We start from the raw sequence: 21,262 nt of genomic DNA on the forward strand, positions 1-21,262 counted from the left end.
AGGCACTTTAGTATTGCCAGTGTAACAGTATAGCTTCCGTCCCTCTCCTCGCTCCTCTCTGGGCTCGAACCAGCAACACAACGACAATTATCGCGCGCTAACTAGCTAGCAATTTCACTTCGGTTACACGAGCCTCATCTTGGGAGTTGATAGGCTTGAAGTCATAAACAGCGCAATGCTTGACGCACCACGAAGAGCTGCTGGCAAAACGCACGAAAGTGCTGTTTGAATTAATTATTCACGCCTGCTTCTGCCTACCACCACTCAGTCAGATACTTAGATACTTGTATGCTCAGTCAGATTATATGCAACGCAGGACACGCTAGATAATACCTAGTAATATCATCAACCATGTGTAGTTAACTAGTGATTATGATTGAATGTTTTTTATAAGATAAGTTTAATGCTGTCTTCTTGTGGAGTGCAACGAGAGAGAGGCAGGTCTTTATTGCGTTGGACTAGTTAACTGTAAGGTTGCAAGATTGGATCCCCCGAGCTGACAAGGTGAAAATCTGTCATTCTGCCCCTGAACAAGGCAGTTAACCCACCGTTCCTAGGCCGTCATTGAAAGTAAGAATGTGTTCTTATCTGACTTGCCTAGTTAAATAAAGGTATATAAAACATTTATTTTTTTATTAAAAAAATACCGATTTCCGATTGTTATGAAAACTTGAAATCGGCCCTAATTAATCGGCCATTCCGATTAATCGGTAGACCTCTACTTTTAACAGGGCAATTACTTTTAAACTCAAAGTTCTACAACGGAACAAAAGACTAAAAAGTGCCAATCATGCTACAGTAGTTAAAAGTTACAGTACATGAATGCTTTTCAATGATACTGAATCTGACTTCAAAGACCAACCTAATTACCACTGGCTGGGCAGAGTTAATTTTAAATGCTCTCACTTCTCATTCAGTCAGAAGGCCTAAAACTAAAAACATCCGAGGAGGATATAGATGTCAAAATCCCACTTACACCAAAATGCCACACTCCAGAAGGAAGTTGTTGGCCTATTTGTGTCCTATTTTGTTTCTGTCACCTCTGCCTTGATGTAGCCTACAGGCATAAACATATCTATGTTCCCCACGTATACATACTGTATGACTGCATTCACACAAGTAAGGCGTCACAGTTTCAAAAGCTAGTCTGCTGGTCTACATGGGTTCTCCACATAGGGGGACCGGGGTGTCAGAGTTGGCAGGAGGCAGGGTGGTGACACTGAGTGACAGTCAGGATGATAGGGGCATAAACCTCTTATGAAGTGTACCTTTGTAAAGTATCTCTCTGTCTCTCTCTCTCTCTCTCTCTCTCTCTCTCTCTCTCTCTCTCTCTCTCCATCTCTCTATCTCTCTCTATCTCTCTCTCTCTCTCTCTCTCTCTCTCTCTCTCTCTCTCTCTCTCTCTCTCTCTCCATCTCTCTCTCTCTATCTCTCTGTCTCTCTCTCTTTTTCTGTCATTCTCTCTCTCTATCTCTCTGTCTCTCTCTCTCTCTCTCTCTCCATCTCTCTCCATCTCTCTATCTCTCTATCTCTCTATCTCTCTCTATCTCTCTCCATCTCTCTATCTCTCTGTCTCTCTCTCTCTCCATCTCTCTCTCTCTCTCTCTCTCTCTCTCTCTCTCTCTCTCTCTCTCTCTCTCTCTCTCTCTCTCTCTCTCTCTCTCTCTCTCTCTCTATCTCTCTCTATCTCTCTCTCTCTGTCTCTCTCTCCCTCTCTCTCTCTGTCTCTATCTCCTCTCTCTCTCTCTCTCTCTCTCTCTCTCTCTCTCTCTCTCTCTCTGTGAAAAGTTTGGACAACCACTCCATCTCTCTTTCTCTTCTCTCCCTCTTTCTCTTCTCTCTCTCTCCAGTTAATGTCACCTCTACCAACTCTTACTGACACCGACCCATGGCCCGACCCATGGGCCCCCTCTCTTTCCATGTTCTGTAACCAGCATCCTCACCCACTGAGCACTAACTGACACTGGACGTCGATGGAAGTTGAAAAGTTGCTTCATTTTGTTAGTCCGACCTGGCCTTAATTTTAACATCCACAGACGTCTGGACCAGCCTTCATTTGGCCCAAACATAGAAATGCATGACTGGTTCAAAGGTTTGGACAGCACAGTACAGTACAGTACATTACAGTAGAGTACTGTACAGTGAGGTAAAGAATAGTTTAGTATAATTCAGTACAGTACAGTAAAGAATAGTTGAGTATAATTCAGTACAGTACAGTAAAGAATAGTTTAGTATAATTCAGTACAGTACAGTAAAGAATAGTTTAGTATAATTCAGTACAGTACAGTACATTACAGTAGAGTACTGTACAGTGAGGTAAAGAATAGTTTAGTATAATTCAGTACAGTACAGTACATTACAGTAGAGTACTGTACAGTGAGGTAAAGAATAGTTTAGTATAATTCAGTACAGTACAGTACATTACAGTAGAGTACTGTACAGTGAGGTAAAGAATAGTTTAGTATAATTCAGTACAGTACAGTACATTACAGTAGAGTACTGTACAGTGAGGTAAAGTATAAATAGTTTAGTATAATTCAGTACAGTACAGTAAAGAATAGTTGAGTATAATTCAGTACAGTACAGTAAAGAATAGTTTAGTATAATTCAGTACAGTACAGTAAAGAATAGTTTAGTATAATTCAGTACAGTACAGTAAAGAATAGTTGAGTATAATTCAGTACAGTACAGTAAATAATAGTTTAGTATAATTCAGTACAGTACAGTAAAGAATAGTTTAGTATAATTCAGTACAGTACAGTAAAGAATAGTTTAGTATAATTCAGTACAGTACAGTAAAGAATAGTTTAGTATAATTCAGTACAGTACAGTAAAGAATAGTTTAGTATAATTCAGTACAGTACAGTAAAGAATAGTTTAGTATAATTCAGTACAGTACAGTACATTACAGTAGAGTACTGTACAGTGAGGTAAAGAATAGTTTAGTATAATTCAGTACAGTACAGTACATTACAGTAGAGTACTGTACAGTGAGGTAAAGAATAGTTTAGTATAATTCAGTACAGTACAGTACATTACAGTAGAGTACTGTACAGTGAGGTAAAGAATAGTTTAGTATAATTCAGTACAGTACAGTACATTACAGTAGAGTACTGTACAGTGAGGTAAAGAATAGTTTAGTATAATTCAGTACAGTACAGTAAAGAATAGTTGAGTATAATTCAGTACAGTACAGTAAAGAATAGTTTAGTATAATTCAGTACAGTACAGTAAAGAATAGTTGAGTATAATTCAGTACAGTACAGTAAAGAATAGTTGAGTATAATTCAGTACAGTACAGTAAATAATAGTTTAGTATAATTCAGTACAGTACAGTAAAGAATAGTTTAGTATAATTCAGTACAGTACAGTAAAGAATAGTTTAGTATAATTCAGTACAGTACAGTAAAGAATAGTTTAGTATAATTCAGTACAGTACAGTAAAGAATAGTTTAGTATAATTCAGTACAGTACAGTAAAGAATAGTTTAGTATAATTCAGTACAGTACAGTACAGTAAAGAATAGTTCAGTATAGTTCAGTACAGTACAGTAAAGAATAGTTTAGTATAATTCAGTACAGTACAGTAAAGAATAGTTTAGTATAATTCAGTACAGTACAGTACAGTAAAGAATAGTTCAGTATAGTTCAGTACAGTACAGTAAAGAATAGTTTAGTATAATTCAGTACAGTACAGTAAAGAATAGTTTAGTATAATTCAGTACAGTACAGTAAAGAATAGTTTAGTATAATTCAGTACAGTACAGTAAAGAATAGTTTAGTATAATTCAGTACAGTACAGTACAGTAAAGAATAGTTCAGTATAGTTCAGTACAGTACAGTAAAGAATAGTTTAGTATAATTCAGTACAGTACAGTAAAGAATAGTTTAGTATAATTTAGTACAGTACAGTAGAGAATAGTTGAGTATAATTCAGTACAGTACAGTAAAGAATAGTTTAGTATAATTCAGTACAGTACAGTAAAGAATAGTTTAGTATAATTCAGTACAGTACAGTAAAGAATAGTTGAGTATAATTCAGTACAGTACAGTAAATAATTGTTTAGTATAATTCAGTACAGTACAGTAAAGAATAGTTTAGTATAATTCAGTACAGTACAGTAAAGAATAGTTTAGTATAATTCAGTACAGTACAGTAAAGAATAGTTTAGTATAATTCAGTACAGTACAGTAAAGAATAGTTTAGTATAATTCAGTACAGTACAGTAAAGAATAGTTTAGTATAATTCAGTACAGTACAGTACAGTAAAGAATAGTTCAGTATAGTTCAGTACAGTACAGTAAAGAATAGTTTAGTATAATTCAGTACAGTACAGTAAAGAATAGTTTAGTATAATTCAGTACAGTACAGTACAGTAAAGAATAGTTCAGTATAGTTCAGTACAGTACAGTAAAGAATAGTTTAGTATAATTCAGTACAGTACAGTAAAGAATAGTTTAGTATAATTCAGTACAGTACAGTAAAGAATAGTTTAGTATAATTCAGTACAGTACAGTAAAGAATAGTTTAGTATAATTCAGTACAGTACAGTAAAGAATAGTTCAGTATAGTTCAGTACAGTACAGTAAAGAATAGTTTAGTATAATTCAGTACAGTACAGTAAAGAATAGTTGAGTATAGGTCAGTACAGTACAGTAAATAATAGTTGAGTATAGGCCAGTACAGTACAGTAAATAATAGTATAGGTCAATACAGTACAGTAAATAATAGTATAGGTCACTATAGTACAGTAAATAATAGTATAGGTCACTACAGTACAGTAAATAATAGTTGAGTATAGGTCAGTACAGTACAGTACAGTAAATAATAGTTAAGTATAGTTCAGTACAGTACAGTAAATAATAGTATAGGTCACTACAGTACAGTAAATAATAGTATAGGTCACTACAGCACAGTAAATACTAGTATAGGTCACTACAGTACAGTAAATAATAGTATAGGTCACTATAGTACAGTAAATAATAGTTGACTATAGGTCAGTACAGTACAGTAAATAATAGTTAAGTATAGTTCAGTACAGTACAGTAAATAATAGTATAGGTCACTACAGTACAGTAAATAATAGTATAGGTCACTACAGTGCAGTAAATAATAGTTGACTATAGGTCAGTACAGTACAGTACAGTACAGTACAGTACAGTACAGTACAGTACAGTACAGTACAGTACAGTACAGTACAGTACAGTACAGTAAATAATAGTTGAGTATAGGTCAGTACAGTATAGTACAGTAAATAATAGTTGAATATAGGTCAGTACAGTCCAGTAAATAATAGTATAGGTCAGTACAGTACAGTACATAATAGTATAGGTCACTACAGCACAGTAAATAATAGTTGAGTATAGGTCATGAGTATAGGTCAGTACAGTACAGTACAGTAAATAATAGTTGAGTATAGGTCAGTACAGTCCAGTAAATAATAGTATAGGTCAGTACAGTACAGTACATAATAGTATAGGTCACTACAGCACAGTAAATAATAGTATAGGTCACTACAGCACAGTAAATACTAGTATAGGTCACTACAGTACAGTAAATAATAGTATAGGTCACTACAGTACAGTAAATAATAGTATAGGTCACTACAGCACAGTAAATACTAGTATAGGTCACTACAGTACAGTAAATAATAGTATAGGTCACTACAGTACAGTAAATAATAGTATAGGTCACTACAGCACAGTACATACTAGTATAGGTCACTACAGTACAGTAAATAATAGTATAGGTCACTACAGTACAGTAAATAATAGTTGACTATAGGTCAGTACAGTACAGTACAGTACAGTACAGTACAGTACAGTAAATAATAGTTGAGTATAGGTCAGTACATTACAGTAAATAATAGTTGCGTATAGTTCAGTACAGTACAGTAAATAATAGTTGCGTATAGTTCAGTACAGTACAGTGTAGTAGAATAGAGTGGAGTAGAGTTCAGTACAATACTCAGTAGAACACACTAGAGTTGGGTACACTATAATGTACTGTACTGTACTATACTCTACTACACTGTAATATACTCTATGACACTGTACTGTACTGTACTGAACTCTACTGTGTAGAGCTGGGAATTGCCAGGGACCTCACGATACAATATTATCACGATACTTAGGTGCCGATACATTATGTATTGCAATTTTCATGATCCTCACAATTCTATATGTATTGCAATTCAATACTGTGATTTTATTGCGATTTCATGGTCAAAACGTATTGCTCAGCATATGTCTGCTGCAGAAGGACATGAGAGAGCCATGAGAAAACAAGGTTTTTTAATCATTCATGGAAATAAAAGTGCTGAAAACAAATTGGGTCCCTATTTTATTTAAAACACTGGAGTTTTATTGCAGGTACAGCCAACTAGACCAAAATAATATTGCGATATTGTCAAATGAGTACAGTCAAAAAATCATGTCAAATGAGTACAGTCAAAAATAATATCCCATATCCCCCCCCCCATCACAACTACTGTTCTGTACTTTAATTTACAAACTTGTGAAACTTAGAATTCTATAATTGGTTCAGATGTGGTCCCGTCTAGAGCAACAAAATGTAGTTTTGTTTGGTGGCGGAGCTCATAAACAAAATAGCCAGTGTCTAGAATGATACCCAAATATGCATATTTCTACTTGTGTACCTATTTATTTCTACTTGTGTACCTATTTATTTCTACTTGTGTACCTATTTATTTCTACTTGTGTACCTATTTATTTCTACTTGTGTACCTATTTATTTCTACTTGTGTACCTATTTATTTCTACTTGTGTACCTATTTATTTCTACTTGTGTACCTATTTATTTCTACTTGTGTACCTATTTATTTCTACTTGTGTACCTATTTATTTCTACTTGTGTACCTATTTATTTCTACTTGTGTACCTATTTATTTCTACTTTGCACATTCTTCCACTGCAAATCTACCATTCCAGTGTTTTACTTGCTATATTGTATTTACTTTGCCACCATGGCCTTTTTTTTGCCTTTACCTCCCTTATCTCACCTCATTTGCTCACATTGTATATAGACTTGTTTCCACTGTATTATTAACTATGTTTTGTTTATTCCATGTGTAACTCTGTGTTGTTGTATGTGTCGAACTGCTATGCTTTATCTTGGCCAGGTCGCAGATGTAAATGAGAACTTGTTCTCAACTTGCCTACCTGGTTAAATAAAGGTGAAATAAAACATACAAATAAAAAGAGAATGACATTCATATCCATAATGATGCATTTCTGTGTAGTACAGATCAGGGACCCATGATGAAATGCCATTCTGCTACTTGGTGTAAATCCACTTCACTTACTATTCTAAAGCTTCCTGTTGAAACTTCCTGTCGAATACAGGCCATTTGCTGTATACATGTAACTGCACTTTGTCGAAATACAAAGAACAAGCAAAAATGTGTCTTTGGTCTTTGCATCGACCGTGTATGAGAATGGTGTTGCGGGTGTTAAAGGTGACTGTGTTACAGGTGGCAGCTGTGCTTTGGTCCCTTTATTAACCATGGGACTGTGCAGACAGAGTGCACCACAGACGAAAGAGGAACTTCAAAACTAAAACTGGAGGATAAAAGCAGCATAACAGAACTTCTCTTTTACAAAACGAGAAGAGGTTTAATGAACGGAGAACAGGAGAAGGCTGCTTTGACCTCACTGACTGCTGTCTGTCTGTGTCTTTGTAAATGTTCTCTTTAATTGAGGCCCTCATTATCACCATCTCCTCTCTCCTACAGACATTACACCCACGGATCCCAATCTCCAGCTAGCATCTCAGCATCCATTTAGTCTTTTTCAACTTGTCACCAATCTTGCATACACTCCAAAAGGGTTCTTTGGCTGTCCCCATAGGAGAACCCTTTGGGGTTCCACGTAGAACCCTCTGTGGAAAGGGTTTTTACATGGAATCCAAAAGGGTTCTTTGGCTGTCCCCATAGGAGAACCCTTTGGGGTTCCACGTAGAACCCTCTGTGGAAAGGGTTTTTACATGGAACCCAAAAGGGTTCTTTGGCTGTCCCCATAGGAGAACCCTTTGGGGTTCCACGTAGAACCCTCTGTGGAAAGGGTTTTTACATGGAACCCAAAAGGGTTCTTTGGCTGTCCCCATAGGAGAACCCTTTGGGGTTCCACGTAGAACCCTCTGTGGAAAGGGTTTTTACATGGAACCCAAAAGGGTTCTTTGGCTGTCCCCATAGGAGAACCCTTTTGGGTTCCATGTAGAACCCTCTGTGGAAAGGGTTTTTACATGGAACCCAAAAGGGTTCTTTGGCTGTCCCCATAGGAGAACCCTTTGGGGTTCCACGTAGAACCCTCTGTGGAAAGGGTTTTTACATGGAACCCAAAAGGGTTCTTTGGCTGTCCCCATAGGAGAACCCTTTGGGGTTCCACATAGAACCCTCTGTGGAAAGGGTTTTTACATGGAACCCAAAAGGGTTCTTTGGCTGTCCCCATAGGAGAACCCTTTGGGGTTCCACGTAGAACCCTCTGTGGAAAGGGTTTTTACATGGAACCCAAAAGGGTTCTTTGGCTGTCCCCATAGGAGAACCCTTTGGGGTTCCACGTAGAACCCTCTGTGGAAAGGGTTTTTACATGGAACCCAAAAGGGTTCTTTGGCTGTCCCCATAGGAGAACCCTTTGGGGTTCCACATAGAACCCTCTGTGGAAAGGGTTTTTACATGGAACCCAAAAGGGTTCTTTGGCTGTCCCCATAGGAGAACCCTTTGGGGTTCCACGTAGAACCCTCTGTGGAAAGGGTTTTTACATGGAACCCAAAAGGGTTCTTTGGCTGTCCCAATAGGAGAACCCTTTGGGGTTCCACGTAGAACCCTCTGTGGAAAGGTTTTTTACATGGAACCCAAAAGGGTTCTATCAGTAACCAAAAGGGTTATTCAAAGGGTTCTCCTATGGGGACAGCCATATAACCGTTTTAGGTTATGAAACGGATAGCATCTTTTTTTCTAAGCTTGTAGGCACTTCCTTCCTGTCTACTGAATTCAGTGTGTATTGCTATACTGTCTCTTCCTTATTGATTTAAGGGCTGTTGAACAATGTCATTGTCAAGTCAACATACATTCCTCAACCTGATGTTAAAACTGCACATGCAAATGAGGAATTTAAAGTGTTAATTGTGTGGCCTGTTTTACAGTTAGAGGTTTGCTCTACTGGGAAGTTCCTGCCTTGAGGGCGTCATTATGTTGTAGTATTGACTCTGTGATAAAGATCTATTGAGTTTCTGGACATCAAGGTTAATACTGTACACAAAAGCACTATTACTTGAAAGTATTATTTATTTGTCTAGCTAATACAGAGTAGAACAAGGTTAGATTGTACTGTGGCACCTTTTACAACCTTACCCCCCCATGTCTATCAAGCTGACAGAACACAGCTACCAAGAAAGTATGAACAGTGCAAACTATATACAATAACCTCATCGCTAAGAGTATGACAAGCAAATTGAAAAAAAAGTACATACATTCCAATTACTGCAGCTCCCACGTGCAATATGAAACGAATTAATTCAATTATTTCATAAAAAGCAGAAGTTGTCTCTTAACACAAGAATGTATAGTACAATACACAGAGAAAAATTAATCTCCCAATTAACAGACAATTGAAAGAAGGATAGAGTTTTTCTAAATGTCCACTTTTTAACACACCCAAATCCATGTACCCTACCAGTTGTTGAACTGCGCGCATACATAACGTAAATAACTTACCCATCTCCAACCACCACACACTTGATGGCTTGCATTTTCCAGGGGCTGATTTAACAACTTGTGAGTTTACACTTAGTAGGCAAGACAACGATGTAGAATCAGGTACAGTGCAGGAAATACGTTTGCCTATTTGATCTTGCCCACCGCCTCGACTCTCGCGTTTACTCCTGCGCAGCGCAGTTGAATGCGGTTGTGAAACTGTGATATTAATGTCCTTTAAATTTGATTAACAAAATACTCAGTGAAGCTTTCAGACGCGGACATTATGACTCACACTGACATTTAAGCATATATAGGCTATAACTTTATTGTCCCAGCGCGAACACACTTTTTTTTCACCTAGGCTATGACAGTGTTATGCACTTCCGTTTTATTTTCACTAGATGGTGCCCTATATCAAGAAACTGGGAGCAGCGTTTGACAAGTACTCTATATGCACACGAGTTATATAAACGGGGCTGACAACTAGCCTTTACTCACAGAAGTTCTATGTTTTATTGTTGCAGAAATCTGCAAATGAACATAAAAAATCTGAAAAGTCTTATTTTATACCTAGCTAAGAAGTAGTCAGGGAATTATATAATTTCAAAAAGTAGTGGATTTATAAAAATCACGTTTGATGCCTAGGGGTGCGTTCGTAAAATGTGCTCTTGCTATCTATTCTGATATCAGATCACTCTCGTCTGAGTGTGCAGTGGTGAAGAGTAGTTGATGAATTTACGAACATGCAACACCCGTTGAATATGACCAGTGTCGGTAAACGTCGGGGAAAAACGTTATTAAATTGTTGCCATCAGCAGCCACGAACGCTCTAGAAAACATGTCTAATCAGCTTTGCTAGGGTGAGTAAAATGGTAAAATGGTCAGATTGAGGCGTTCTCTCGTTCATGTCTGGAAGTAGCTAGGAAGCTAGCCAACTTGAGCCTATTAGCTTGGGTGCTTGACTGCCATTGTGAGGTCAGAACACTCGGATCAACCCTACTCCTTGGCCAGAGCGTCCAGTGTGCGCTTTGAACGCCCCTCCCCCCAAGAGCGAAACAAACGCTCAGAGCACACTGAGCGCCCTCTGGCACACCAGATTGAATTTACAAACGCACTGACAGTTCGAGTTGCGCAGGTCTGGGCATGGTACTTGATCTGAGGCGTCAGAAGTGGCTTCCACCCCTGCCTGAAGCACTCTTCCCATCTACTGTACATGTCTACATGAGTGTTGTCAGAACGTAATTACTCTCTCATGACCTCATACATCTATTTATGAAGGTAAGCAGTTGGTTGATCTATTAGTCTCCCCAGAGTTTCAATCTGTGGTTGTTTGAGTTCAGCACAAGGGATTTTCAAATGACTTAAGGTCACTTATGTTGGCTACATTTTCACACTGACTGCTGAATAATTATGGATATTGTGCATTAGATCTATCTCGAACTGGTATCACCAGTCAATACACACACACACACACACACACACACACACGCACACACGCACACACGCACACACGCACACACGCACACACACACACACACACACACACACACACACACACACACACACACACACACACACACACACACACACACACACACACACACACACACACACACACATCTTCTTTACTTGTGCAGTATATGCCATTTTTTCAGTAACAGCACTGACTTTAGGTGGTCAGTTCATTCTGTTTTGAGGATGCTATTGACGCTGTAGCTCATGTCTTGCAGTAGGCTACATGACTTCAACACTGACACATGTTTCCTGTATAGTCACAGTCGCTCTCCAACACCTCCAACATGGGCAGCCAAAGAAAAGACAGCTTCCTCTGGGGAAAAGGTCAGGTTTTTACGTTTTACAGTCCATTTTGCAATTTAACATCCCTAATTAGGCTATATTATCTGGGGATTAACACCATGAACAATACATGAGTGTCTTTATGTAAGATGATGAAGTGTTGAAGTGTCAGTAGACAATGGGGGTTTGACTTGTTGCTGTGAATATCTTACTTGAGAAATGAAAATGAAATACACTAATAAGAAAGTGTACTGATATAGTACCTGGTACTATAAGGTACTGATATAGTACCTGTCTTCACAATAGATATTCACTACCGTCTACAGTGACTATTGTGCTTTCAGTCTCTTTACCTTGACCTATATACACTGTGGTATAAAGTCAGCAGTGTCCAACGGATTCAAATGGTTTGTTTTGATCACTTTTACCACAGTGATGAATGTTATTCACTTTATTATAGCATCACCTGAATTTATAGAGACATATTGTTGTCAAATAGCTTTTATATACCTCAAGTTCTCATTACTGACTATCAAGTAACGTTCAGAGGCGTTGTTCACAGTATAGTGTTCAACAATCTAATTGCCAAGATAGATGGAGTTTGGTGATGTTGTATTATCTAGTTAATGTTGTGTTGTCGAGTTATAATGTTGTATTGTCTAGTTATAATGTTGTATTGTCTAGTTATAATGTTGTGTTGTCTAGTTAATGTTGTATTATCTAGTTAATGTTGTTTTGTCTAGTTATAATGTTGTGTTGTCTAGTTAATGTTGTATTATCTAGTTAATGTTGTTTTGTCTAGTTATAATGTTGTATTGTCTAGTTATAATGTTGTATTGTCTAGTTATAATGTTGTATTATCTAGTTATAATGTTGTATTGTCTAGTTATAATGTTGTATTATCTAGTTAATGTTGTTTTGTCTAGTTATAATGTTGTATTGTCTAGTTATAATGTTGTATTGTCTAGTTATAATGTTGTATTATCTAGTTAATGTTGTTTTGTCTAGTTATAATGTTGTATTGTCTAGTTATAATGTTGTATTGTCTAGTTATAATGTTGTATTATCTAGTTATAATGTTGTATTGTCTAGTTATAATGTTGTATTATCTAGTTATAATGTTGTATTGTCTGGTTATAATGTTGTGTTGTCTAGTTAATGTTGTATTATCTAGTTAATGTTGTTTTGTCTAGTTATAATGTTGTATTGTCTAGTTATAATGTTGTATTGTCTAGTTATAATGTTGTATTATCTAGTTAATGTTGTTTTGTCTAGTTATAATGTTGTATTGTCTAGTTATAATATTGTATTGTCTAGTTATAATGTTGTATTATCTAGTTATAATGTTGTATTGTCTATTTATAATGTTGTTTTGTCTAGTTATAATGTTGTATTGTCTAGTTATAATGTTGTATTGTCTAGTTATAATGTTGTATTGTCTATTTATAATGTTGTTTTGTCTAGTTATAATGTTGTATTGTCTAGTTATAATGTTGTATTGTCTAGTTATAATGTTGTTTTGTCTAGTTATAATGTTGTATTGTCTAGTTATAATGTTGTATTGTCTAGTTATAATGTTGTATTGTCTATTTATAATGTTGTATTGTCTAGTTATAATGTTGTATTGTCTAGTTATAATGTTGTATTGTCTATTTATAATGTTGTATTTTCTAGTTATAATGTTGTATTGTCTATTTATAATGTTGTTTTGTCTAGTTATAATGTTGCATTGTCTAGTTATAATGTTGCGTTGTCTAGTTATAATGTTGTATTGTCTAGTTATAATGTTGTATTGTCTAGTTATAATGTTGTATTGTCTAGTTATAATGTTGTATTGTCTAGTTATAATGTTGTATTGTCTAGTTATAATGTTGTATTGTCTAGTTATAATGTTGTATTGTGTCATTATAATGTTGTATTGTGTCATTATAATGTTGTATTGTGTCATTATAATGTTGTATTGTCTAGTTATATTGTTTTATTGTGTAATTATAATGTTGTATTGCCTAGTTATAATGTTGTATTGTCTAATTATATTGTTTTATTGTGTAATTATAATGTTGTATTGTCTAGTTATAATGTTGTATTGTCTAGTTATAATGTTGTGTTGTCTAGTTATAATGTTGTGGTGTCTAGTTATAATGTTGTATTGTCTAGTTATATTGTTTTATTGTGTAATTATAATGTTGTGTTGTCTAGTTATAATGTTGTATTGTGTAGTTATAATGTTGTGGTGTCTAGTTATAATGTTGTGGTGTCTAGTTATGATGTTGTATTGTCTAGTTATATTGTTTTATTGTGTAATTATAATGTTGTTTTGTCTAGTTATAATGTTGTGTTGTCTAGTTATAATGTTGTGTTGTCTAGTTATAATGTTGTATTGTCTAGTTAATGTTGTGTTGTCTAGTTATAATGTTGTGTTGTCTAGTTATAATGTTGTATTGTCTAGTTATAATGTTGTATTGTCTAGTTATAATGTTGTATTGCCTAGTTATAATGTTGTATTGCCTAGTTATAATGTTTTAGTTATAATGTTGTCTAGTTATAATTGTCTAGTTATAATGTTTTAGTTGTTGTAAGTTATAATGTTATTGTTGCATTGTCTAGTTATAATGTTGTTGTTGTCTAGTTATAGTTATGATGTTGTATTGTCTAGTTATATTGTTTTATTGTGTAATTATAATGTTGTTTTGTCTAGTTAGAATGTTGTGTTGTCTAGTTATAATGTTGTATTGTCTAGTTAATGTTGTGTTGTCTAGTTATAATGTTGTGTTGTCTAGTTATAATGTTGTGTTGTCTAGTTATAATGTTGTGTTGTCTAGTTATAATGTTGTGTTGTCTAGTTATAATGTTGTGTTGTCTAGTTATAATGTTGTGTTGTCTAGTTATAATGTTGTATTGTGTAGTTATATTGTTGTATTGTCTAGTTATAATGTTGTGTTGTCTAGTTATAATGTTGTGTTGTCTAGTTATAATGTTGTGTTGTCTAGTTATAATGTTGTGTTGTCTAGTTATAATGTTGTGTTGTCTAGTTATAATGTTGTATTGTCTAGTTATAATGTTGTGTTGTCTAGTTATAATGTTGTGTTGTCTAGTTATAATGTTGTGTTGTCTAGTTATAATGTTGTGTTGTCTAGTTATAATGTTGTGTTGTCTAGTTATAATGTTGTATTGTCTAGTTATAATGTTGTGTTGTCTAGTTATAACCTGAAAAGGGAGTAATGAATAACCCTCATCTAAAAACCGTGAGAAGCTGTTATGAGGACAAGACTAGAGCAGATCACTTACTAATGGACATTACTGGGGCTCATTCTATAAAAAGCTGAAGTTCAGCAGTTATATTTAGCTAGTGCTGAGAAGTGCAGTATGTTGACTTACTGTATGCTAGGGTTGGTGTGAGGGTGGTTGTCAAGGCACATCTCTGACACCTTTGATATGTTCAGTGTATACAGGAAGATGTCTCAATTAGGTCTCAGGGGTTTTGTCCGACTGCTTCATTTATGCATTGGATGATAATGATGGTTTCATCTGTATGTTTGTTTGTGTGTATAATCAATTATACAGCTTCCACAATGCTTAGCTCAATGGAGAGGCAGGAGATAGACACCATGCAGTTTCATAAGAGTGACCTATTAGATGACATTCAGGTACAGTAAATCATCCTCTCAACCAGGGCTCGTTTTTCTACAGTCAAAATGCTTTATGAAACTGAATTTTGCCAGAATGAAACTAACTATATTGTGACATTACCTACAACAGTTATTACATTCACAATTCACAAGCCTCCCTCAAAAGTTATAACATCTCAGAAACATACAGTTTTATGAGTTGACTGACCCTGTACCCCTGTATGTGCCAAGGTCTTGAGTCAGCTATGGCTAAAATACCACATATTATCATCTCATCCCTTTGACATCATTTCCCCTTGTGTAGAAGCTGAGGTTGGAGATTGACAGCGTCATGACAGAAATCCACAACATTGAGGCGGACGAGGAGAAGTAAGTTAGAGCTTGCACAATGGCTCATTCGAATAGGTTACCATTGACCAGTTGGCCTCTTCCTCTGTGGGAGAGTTAGCTACAGTAACACTTTGCAGTGTGTCGTAGCTTCTTTTGAATCTATCACAGCACAAACACCAGATCAACAATATTCCCTGACATCCATCTTGACAAAGAGGCTCCTCTGACGTCATATCCCTCCCTAACTCAGACTAAGAAAGGCACGGAGCCCCCCCCCCCCCCCACTGTGGTCACCTCTTCGTCCTTATAAGTGGGCTCTGGGGGCGTTGTCTTCAAGAACAGATTCTGCCCCCCATCTGTAAGGCCCCTCTGTATATGTGTGTTTCCTGTTTCTTCACTAGCAGCTACAGGAATGTGGTAAAACTCTTATATGTCAGCAGTATGAAACACTGAGACATGTTCCGGGCAGGACAACGCCAGCTTCCTTTAATTGTCTCACTCTCACTGTGTCATCTCTTATGCAGTGGACACATACTGTAGCTAGTATAACGCTCATGGGCAAAAGTGGTGTAATTATCCTTTGTCAATATTTATTCTGTTTTGTCTTTGTCTCTCTTCAGCAAAAATGTTGTGAGAAACAAGAGGTTCTTAAGTGGGAAAAAGAAATTCAACATGGACCCTAAAAAGGTGAGCTCATGTCACACACTGTAATTAGAGCCCTTAGTTTTTCCAGGTGAGGTTCTCTGGTAAGACAAAGTCATAACATTACTCAATGTGGAATACACTAAACACAAATACATACGGATCAGATATGTACCGAAATGTGAAGTGCTTCAATTATAAAATTTAAGTAGTAAAAATCTGTATAATTATCACATCTCTACTGACGGAGGCATGCCACAGATAGAAGTTTAAATAGTTAACTGCAAGATGACAGAACAAATAATCTGTTACAAACGAATGAATGCTGAGCGAGTGACGTGACTTATGTGCAGAAGTGCAACTGTGCGGAGGCAGAGAGAGGGGGAGAGAAAACGAGAGAGAACCACATCCTGTTCCGTGAAGAGGAGCGGAGGCGCATTCTCCTGCTCAAACTACAAACACCCCTCCTTTCCTCTCATCTGACGAGAGGCCAAAACCATAATATAAGGTCCCCCTGGCCTGTATGACCACCCTGGAGACAAGCCTGGCCTGTATGACCACCCTGGAGACAAGCCTGGCCTGTATAACCACCCTAGAGACAAGCCTGGCCTGAATAACCACCCCAGAGACAAGCCTGGCCTGTATGACCACCCTGGAGACAAGCCTGGCCTGTATGACCACCCTGGAGACAAGCCTGGCCTGTATGACCACCCTGGAGACAAGCCTGGCCTGTATGACCACCCTGGAGACAAGCCTGGCTTGTATGACCACCCTGGAGACAAGCCTGGCCTGTATGACCACCCTGGAGATAAGCCTGGCCTGTATGACCACCCTGGAGACAAGCCTGGCCTGTATGACCACCCTGGAGACAAGCCTGGCCTGTATGACCACCCTGGAGAAAAGCCTGGCCTGTATGTCCACCCCGGAGAAAAGCCTGGCCTGTATGACCACCCTGGAGAAAAGCCTGGCCTGTATGTCCACCCCGGAGAAAAGCCTGGCCTGTATGACCACCCTGGAGAAAAGCCTGGCTTGTATGACCACCCTGGAGAAAAGCCTGGCCTGTATGGCCACCCTGGAGAAAAGCCTGGCCTGTATGACCACCCTGGAGAAAAGCCTGGCCTGTATGGCCACCCTGGAGAAAAGCCTGGCCTGTATGACCACCCTGGAGAAAAGCCTGGCCTGTATGACCACCCTGGAGAAAAGCCTGGCCTGTATGACCACCCTGGAGAAAAGCCTATGTGTGGGTGTGTGCAAAGGCTAGAGATCGAGTCAAGCAGGTCATTGGTTTCTTTAGCTGGAAGCTCTGCATTGTTTAGATATAAGAAGATATATTACTTCCGGTGTCTCTCTCAGAATGGCAGACAATGCATACAGAATATTTCATATGTGCATGACCACTACTGCACATCACAGTGCTTTGGACCTCATTATGATTTCTGAAATTTTTAAATTCCACATACATGTATGCATTAATGCATTCATATCTTCCAAGTTCATACATGTTCATTGACTTGTCATGGCCTCTTCCCCCAGGGTATTCAGTACCTGGTTGACAATGACCTGTTGGAGTGGACAGCAGAGGCAGTGGCTGAGTTCCTATACAAAGAAGAAGGACTGAACAAGACAGCCATTGGGAACTTTTTAGGAGAGAGGTACACAATGCTTCTGAACATGACCAGGATAATGATGGCTTTGTTGATGGGGATAATGATGACTGTAATAACCACTCATTATCTAAATAATCTCCATATCACTGACTTGACTCTTGTTTGTGTTCATGCAGGGAGGAAATGCACCTTCAAACTCTGAAAGCCTTTGTAGAACTACACGAGTTCTCCGACCTGAATCTGGTGCAGGCACTGAGGTTAGTGCTGCACTTCACTAGTGCCTCTTTTACACTCATACATTAATATATTCTCATTATTATATTCATTTCCACAGTCAATCCTGTCTCTTCCCTGGCTCATCCCTGTAGGCAGTTCCTGTGGAGTTTCCGTCTCCCTGGAGAAGCCCAGAAGATTGATAGGATGATGGAGGCATTCGCTACACGCTACTGTGACTGTAATGCAGGGGTCTTCCAGTCAACAGGTACTGTACAGTACTGTAGTGCACAGGAATCAGCCTCCTCTACCATGCTGCTGACTCCCTACACTGACAGATCAGCAAGACAGATGGGGAGGGGGTTGAGGAGTACATTTTGAGGCATATTCAAATCATTTCACAAAGGTGATGCTGATTAAGCTTGCAAATATATATCATTGACCAAACAGTAAGGAAATGTGTGGGTGTTTCAAACAGACACCTGCTACATCCTGTCCTTTGCCGTCATCATGCTGAACACCAGTCTCCATAACCCCAACGTGAAAGACAAGCCCACTCTGGAGCGCTTCTTCAGTATGAACAGAGGCATCAACAATGGGGGTGACCTGCCCAACGACCTGCTCATGGTGAGGCTTCAGGGGTCAGAGGTCAGGAGTTAACTCCACTCTCAGAATGTGACCCCTATTTGGTTGTTGTTGTCTGTAGCTGTAGCTAACTCTCATCTACTACCCCATTAAATCCAGAAACTCTATGAGAGCATTCGGAACGAGCCATTCAAAATTCCAGAGGATGATGGGAACGACCTCACACACACCTTCTTCAACCCGGACAGAGAGGGTTGGCTGCTCAAAATGGGTGAGATGATTAGCAATATCATTAGATAAGAGAATTGTCTTATAATTGTGCCATTACCAAGCATTAAAAATAAGCTTACCACAGAATGATCTGATTTCCTTTATGGAGCTTGTTGGATGGAGAGTTTCATGATTAAACATTTTATTTGTGTAATGAAATGTAAACTTTTCCTCTCTGCAGGAGGAAGGGTGAAAACATGGAAGAGGCGGTGGTTTATTTTGACAGACAGCTGTCTGTACTACTTTGAGTATACCACAGTGAGTATGCTATACCCCCAACTTTGTCATAGGGTTTGCCAGTAATGTAATTTAGGATAAAGGATGGTAGTAGTTACTGCTAAGTGATAGTTCTTGACCAAAGCAACTCTCTCTCCTCCTCCCTCAGGATAAAGACCCCATAGGGATCATTCCCCTTGAGAACCTCTGTGTAAGAGAGATAGAAGACTCTACCAAACAGGTACAGTGTATTCCACTGACTGCATACTTCTGTCTAAGGTTTATGGCAGTGCCACCTGTTCTATGGTGTTTCAGTCTCATAGTCTGTGCAGAAGTCACATTTACAGAAGCTACTCTCTTAGCTGTCACGGCACTGTATGACTCATAGCCTCCGTATGACTCATAGCCTCCGTATGAGAAAGGAAGGTTTTAACTGGAAGATTAGGAGTAATTAGACCAATATACTATGGGATCATTTCCTTTTAAAAAATGAAGTTATTACCAGTAATTTGGCTTGGGCAGGTGTTTTGTGAACATTTGTATGCATGTGTGTGCTTCTTTGTGAGCAGTATTGTCTAGAGATCTACAACCCCAGAGGGCAGAAGATCAAGGCGTGCAAGACAGAGAACGGAGGCAGGGTGGTGGAGGGGAAACACCAGTCCTACAGGATGAGTGCAGCCACAGCAGATGAGAGAGATGACTGGATAGGCTCCATCAGGTCAGACACCTCAACCCAGGCTTAACACATACCTGTACTACACGCCATACACTTCACACATGACATCCCAAATGACAGTTGTGTCCTGGCACCAAGGATAAAGTGAACTTGATGATGATTATCATTTGGACACTTGTCTTATTCTTCTCTCTGTCTTTGCCTCAGAGCAAGTATCACCAAGGATCCCTTCTATGACCTGGTGTCATTGCGCAAGAGGAGAGTCATCTACAACAACAATGCTTCACAGGACTGAGACATCAGACATGATATAAAGCATCATGGGAATTGAGCCCGGGAATGATCTGTAGAGGTCCCTCTCCATAGCAGAAATGCTTGGAAATGATAGACTGGTTCAAGTACATAGACATGGCGCTTAACGTTACAGTGCTGTGCAGTACAGAATTAGTGCAATACTGTAACTCTGAATGAAAAAAGATCATTGTGACCTGTGTGTGGTTTGAAGCTGTCAAACCAGAAACTCCCCATACCACTTACTGTAAGTCTAATTTTATGGTTGAGGTTAGAGTCACTCAGTCTGTTCAATTACTAATAGAAAGTGATTTCTGTTCATATTTCTTAAAAATAAGAATTTACAAGTACGTGGGAGAGAGTTGCAAACAAAAATAAGTGTGTAGCACTGTAAGAATAATGCATCATTCTATAAGGACAGATTTGGACATGTAATGTATAATGCAAAGTTACTCAAATGTAGTTGTATATAGTTATAGTTGATTCTGTTTCATAAGCATCGAACAAAGGAACTATCAGCTAAGCATTACGGAAATGCTCCACCTTTTCACCTTGCACCAGGCTCAGCGATTTCAGTTCCTAGTAAGCCTCTGTACTACGAGCCTTTTCCTCTCCCAAGCCTATAGAATTCCTGTTACGTGGACACAAAACTTCAACACTGATTCAGTGTTGCGACGTTCTTCCATTGTCTTAGAGGCATTGTGTAAATATATATTTTTTTCAACTCATAACATATGTATTTTGTAAATACTGTATTATAATATAAAGTTATTTTGCACATTGCCTTTAAAGTACAGACATTGATAATACACACGTCTGTATACATGCCTTAATAATGTTTAATAAATAATAAATAATACATGCTTATTTTATTATAAATATGTGTGTACTTCTTTCACAACAGATGACAGATAGTAGCAGATTATAATTACATCAACCGGGCCTAAAAAGCGTGACTGAAGACCTTTCTCTTCAGGAGGGCTCTATGTTGATTGCACTGCTCATTGGTTTCATTGTCCCTGTCCATTTTATATTTATTCTGTAAAATGAAATGCGCCTTACAAATGTAATACACCTTCTTCTTATTATTATTATTATCATAAATATCTTAGATATATACTGAACAAAAATATATACGCAACATATAAAGTGTTTTGTCCCATGTTGCATGAGCTGAAATAAAAGATAGCAGAAAAGTTAAAAATGTTCTACATTTTTATTTTTACAAATTTGTTTGCATCACTGTTAGTGGGCATTTCTTCTTTGCCAAGATAATCCATCCACCTGACAG

At 37.8% G+C, this 21,262-nt stretch overlaps 2 protein-coding genes across 3 annotated transcripts in view; one reads left to right on the forward strand and one right to left on the reverse strand.

Annotated features, from left to right (window-relative positions):
* LOC123999961 (ras-related C3 botulinum toxin substrate 2) overlaps positions 1-9,997 on the reverse strand; it is a 26,316-nt gene extending 16,319 nt beyond the window's left edge. Inside the window, exon 1 of the mRNA XM_046306014.1 lies at positions 9,734-9,997. Coding sequence (XP_046161970.1) covers positions 9,734-9,768 — 35 coding nt within the window. The 5' untranslated portion in view covers positions 9,769-9,997. The remainder of the gene's footprint in view (positions 1-9,733) is intronic.
* Positions 9,998-10,562: 565 nt separating this feature from the next.
* LOC124000715 (cytohesin-3-like) lies at positions 10,563-20,838 on the forward strand. 2 transcript variants are annotated; one of them, XM_046307287.1, is made up of 14 exons: positions 10,563-10,993; positions 11,488-11,554; positions 15,077-15,159; positions 15,446-15,510; positions 16,092-16,158; positions 17,647-17,765; positions 17,897-17,977; positions 18,089-18,201; positions 18,412-18,560; positions 18,678-18,789; positions 18,970-19,046; positions 19,174-19,245; positions 19,574-19,722; positions 19,888-20,838. In XM_046307287.1, exons 1-14 carry the CDS (start codon positions 10,988-10,990, stop codon positions 19,973-19,975), a joined length of 1,248 nt encoding a protein of 415 aa, XP_046163243.1. In that variant the 5' UTR covers positions 10,563-10,987; the 3' UTR covers positions 19,976-20,838. The 2 variants fall into 2 exon arrangements, with proteins under 2 accessions (XP_046163243.1, XP_046163244.1); XM_046307288.1 differs by having other exon boundaries at positions 10,659-10,993; positions 11,446-11,554.
* Positions 20,839-21,262: the final 424 nt, after the last annotated feature.

Source organism: Oncorhynchus gorbuscha, linkage group LG16 (genome assembly GCF_021184085.1).
Source record: "Oncorhynchus gorbuscha isolate QuinsamMale2020 ecotype Even-year linkage group LG16, OgorEven_v1.0, whole genome shotgun sequence".
NCBI classification, from domain to species: domain Eukaryota; kingdom Metazoa; phylum Chordata; class Actinopteri; order Salmoniformes; family Salmonidae; genus Oncorhynchus; species Oncorhynchus gorbuscha.

Coding starts and splice junctions, on each gene's coding strand:
- LOC124000715 (XM_046307287.1), top strand. Junction 16,159..17,646: donor TCAACATGGACCCTAAAAAG/GTGAGCTCATGT, acceptor CTCTTCCCCCAG/GGTATTCAGTACCTGGTTGA. Junction 18,790..18,969: donor GGGTTGGCTGCTCAAAATGG/GTGAGATGATTA, acceptor TCCTCTCTGCAG/GAGGAAGGGTGAAAACATGG.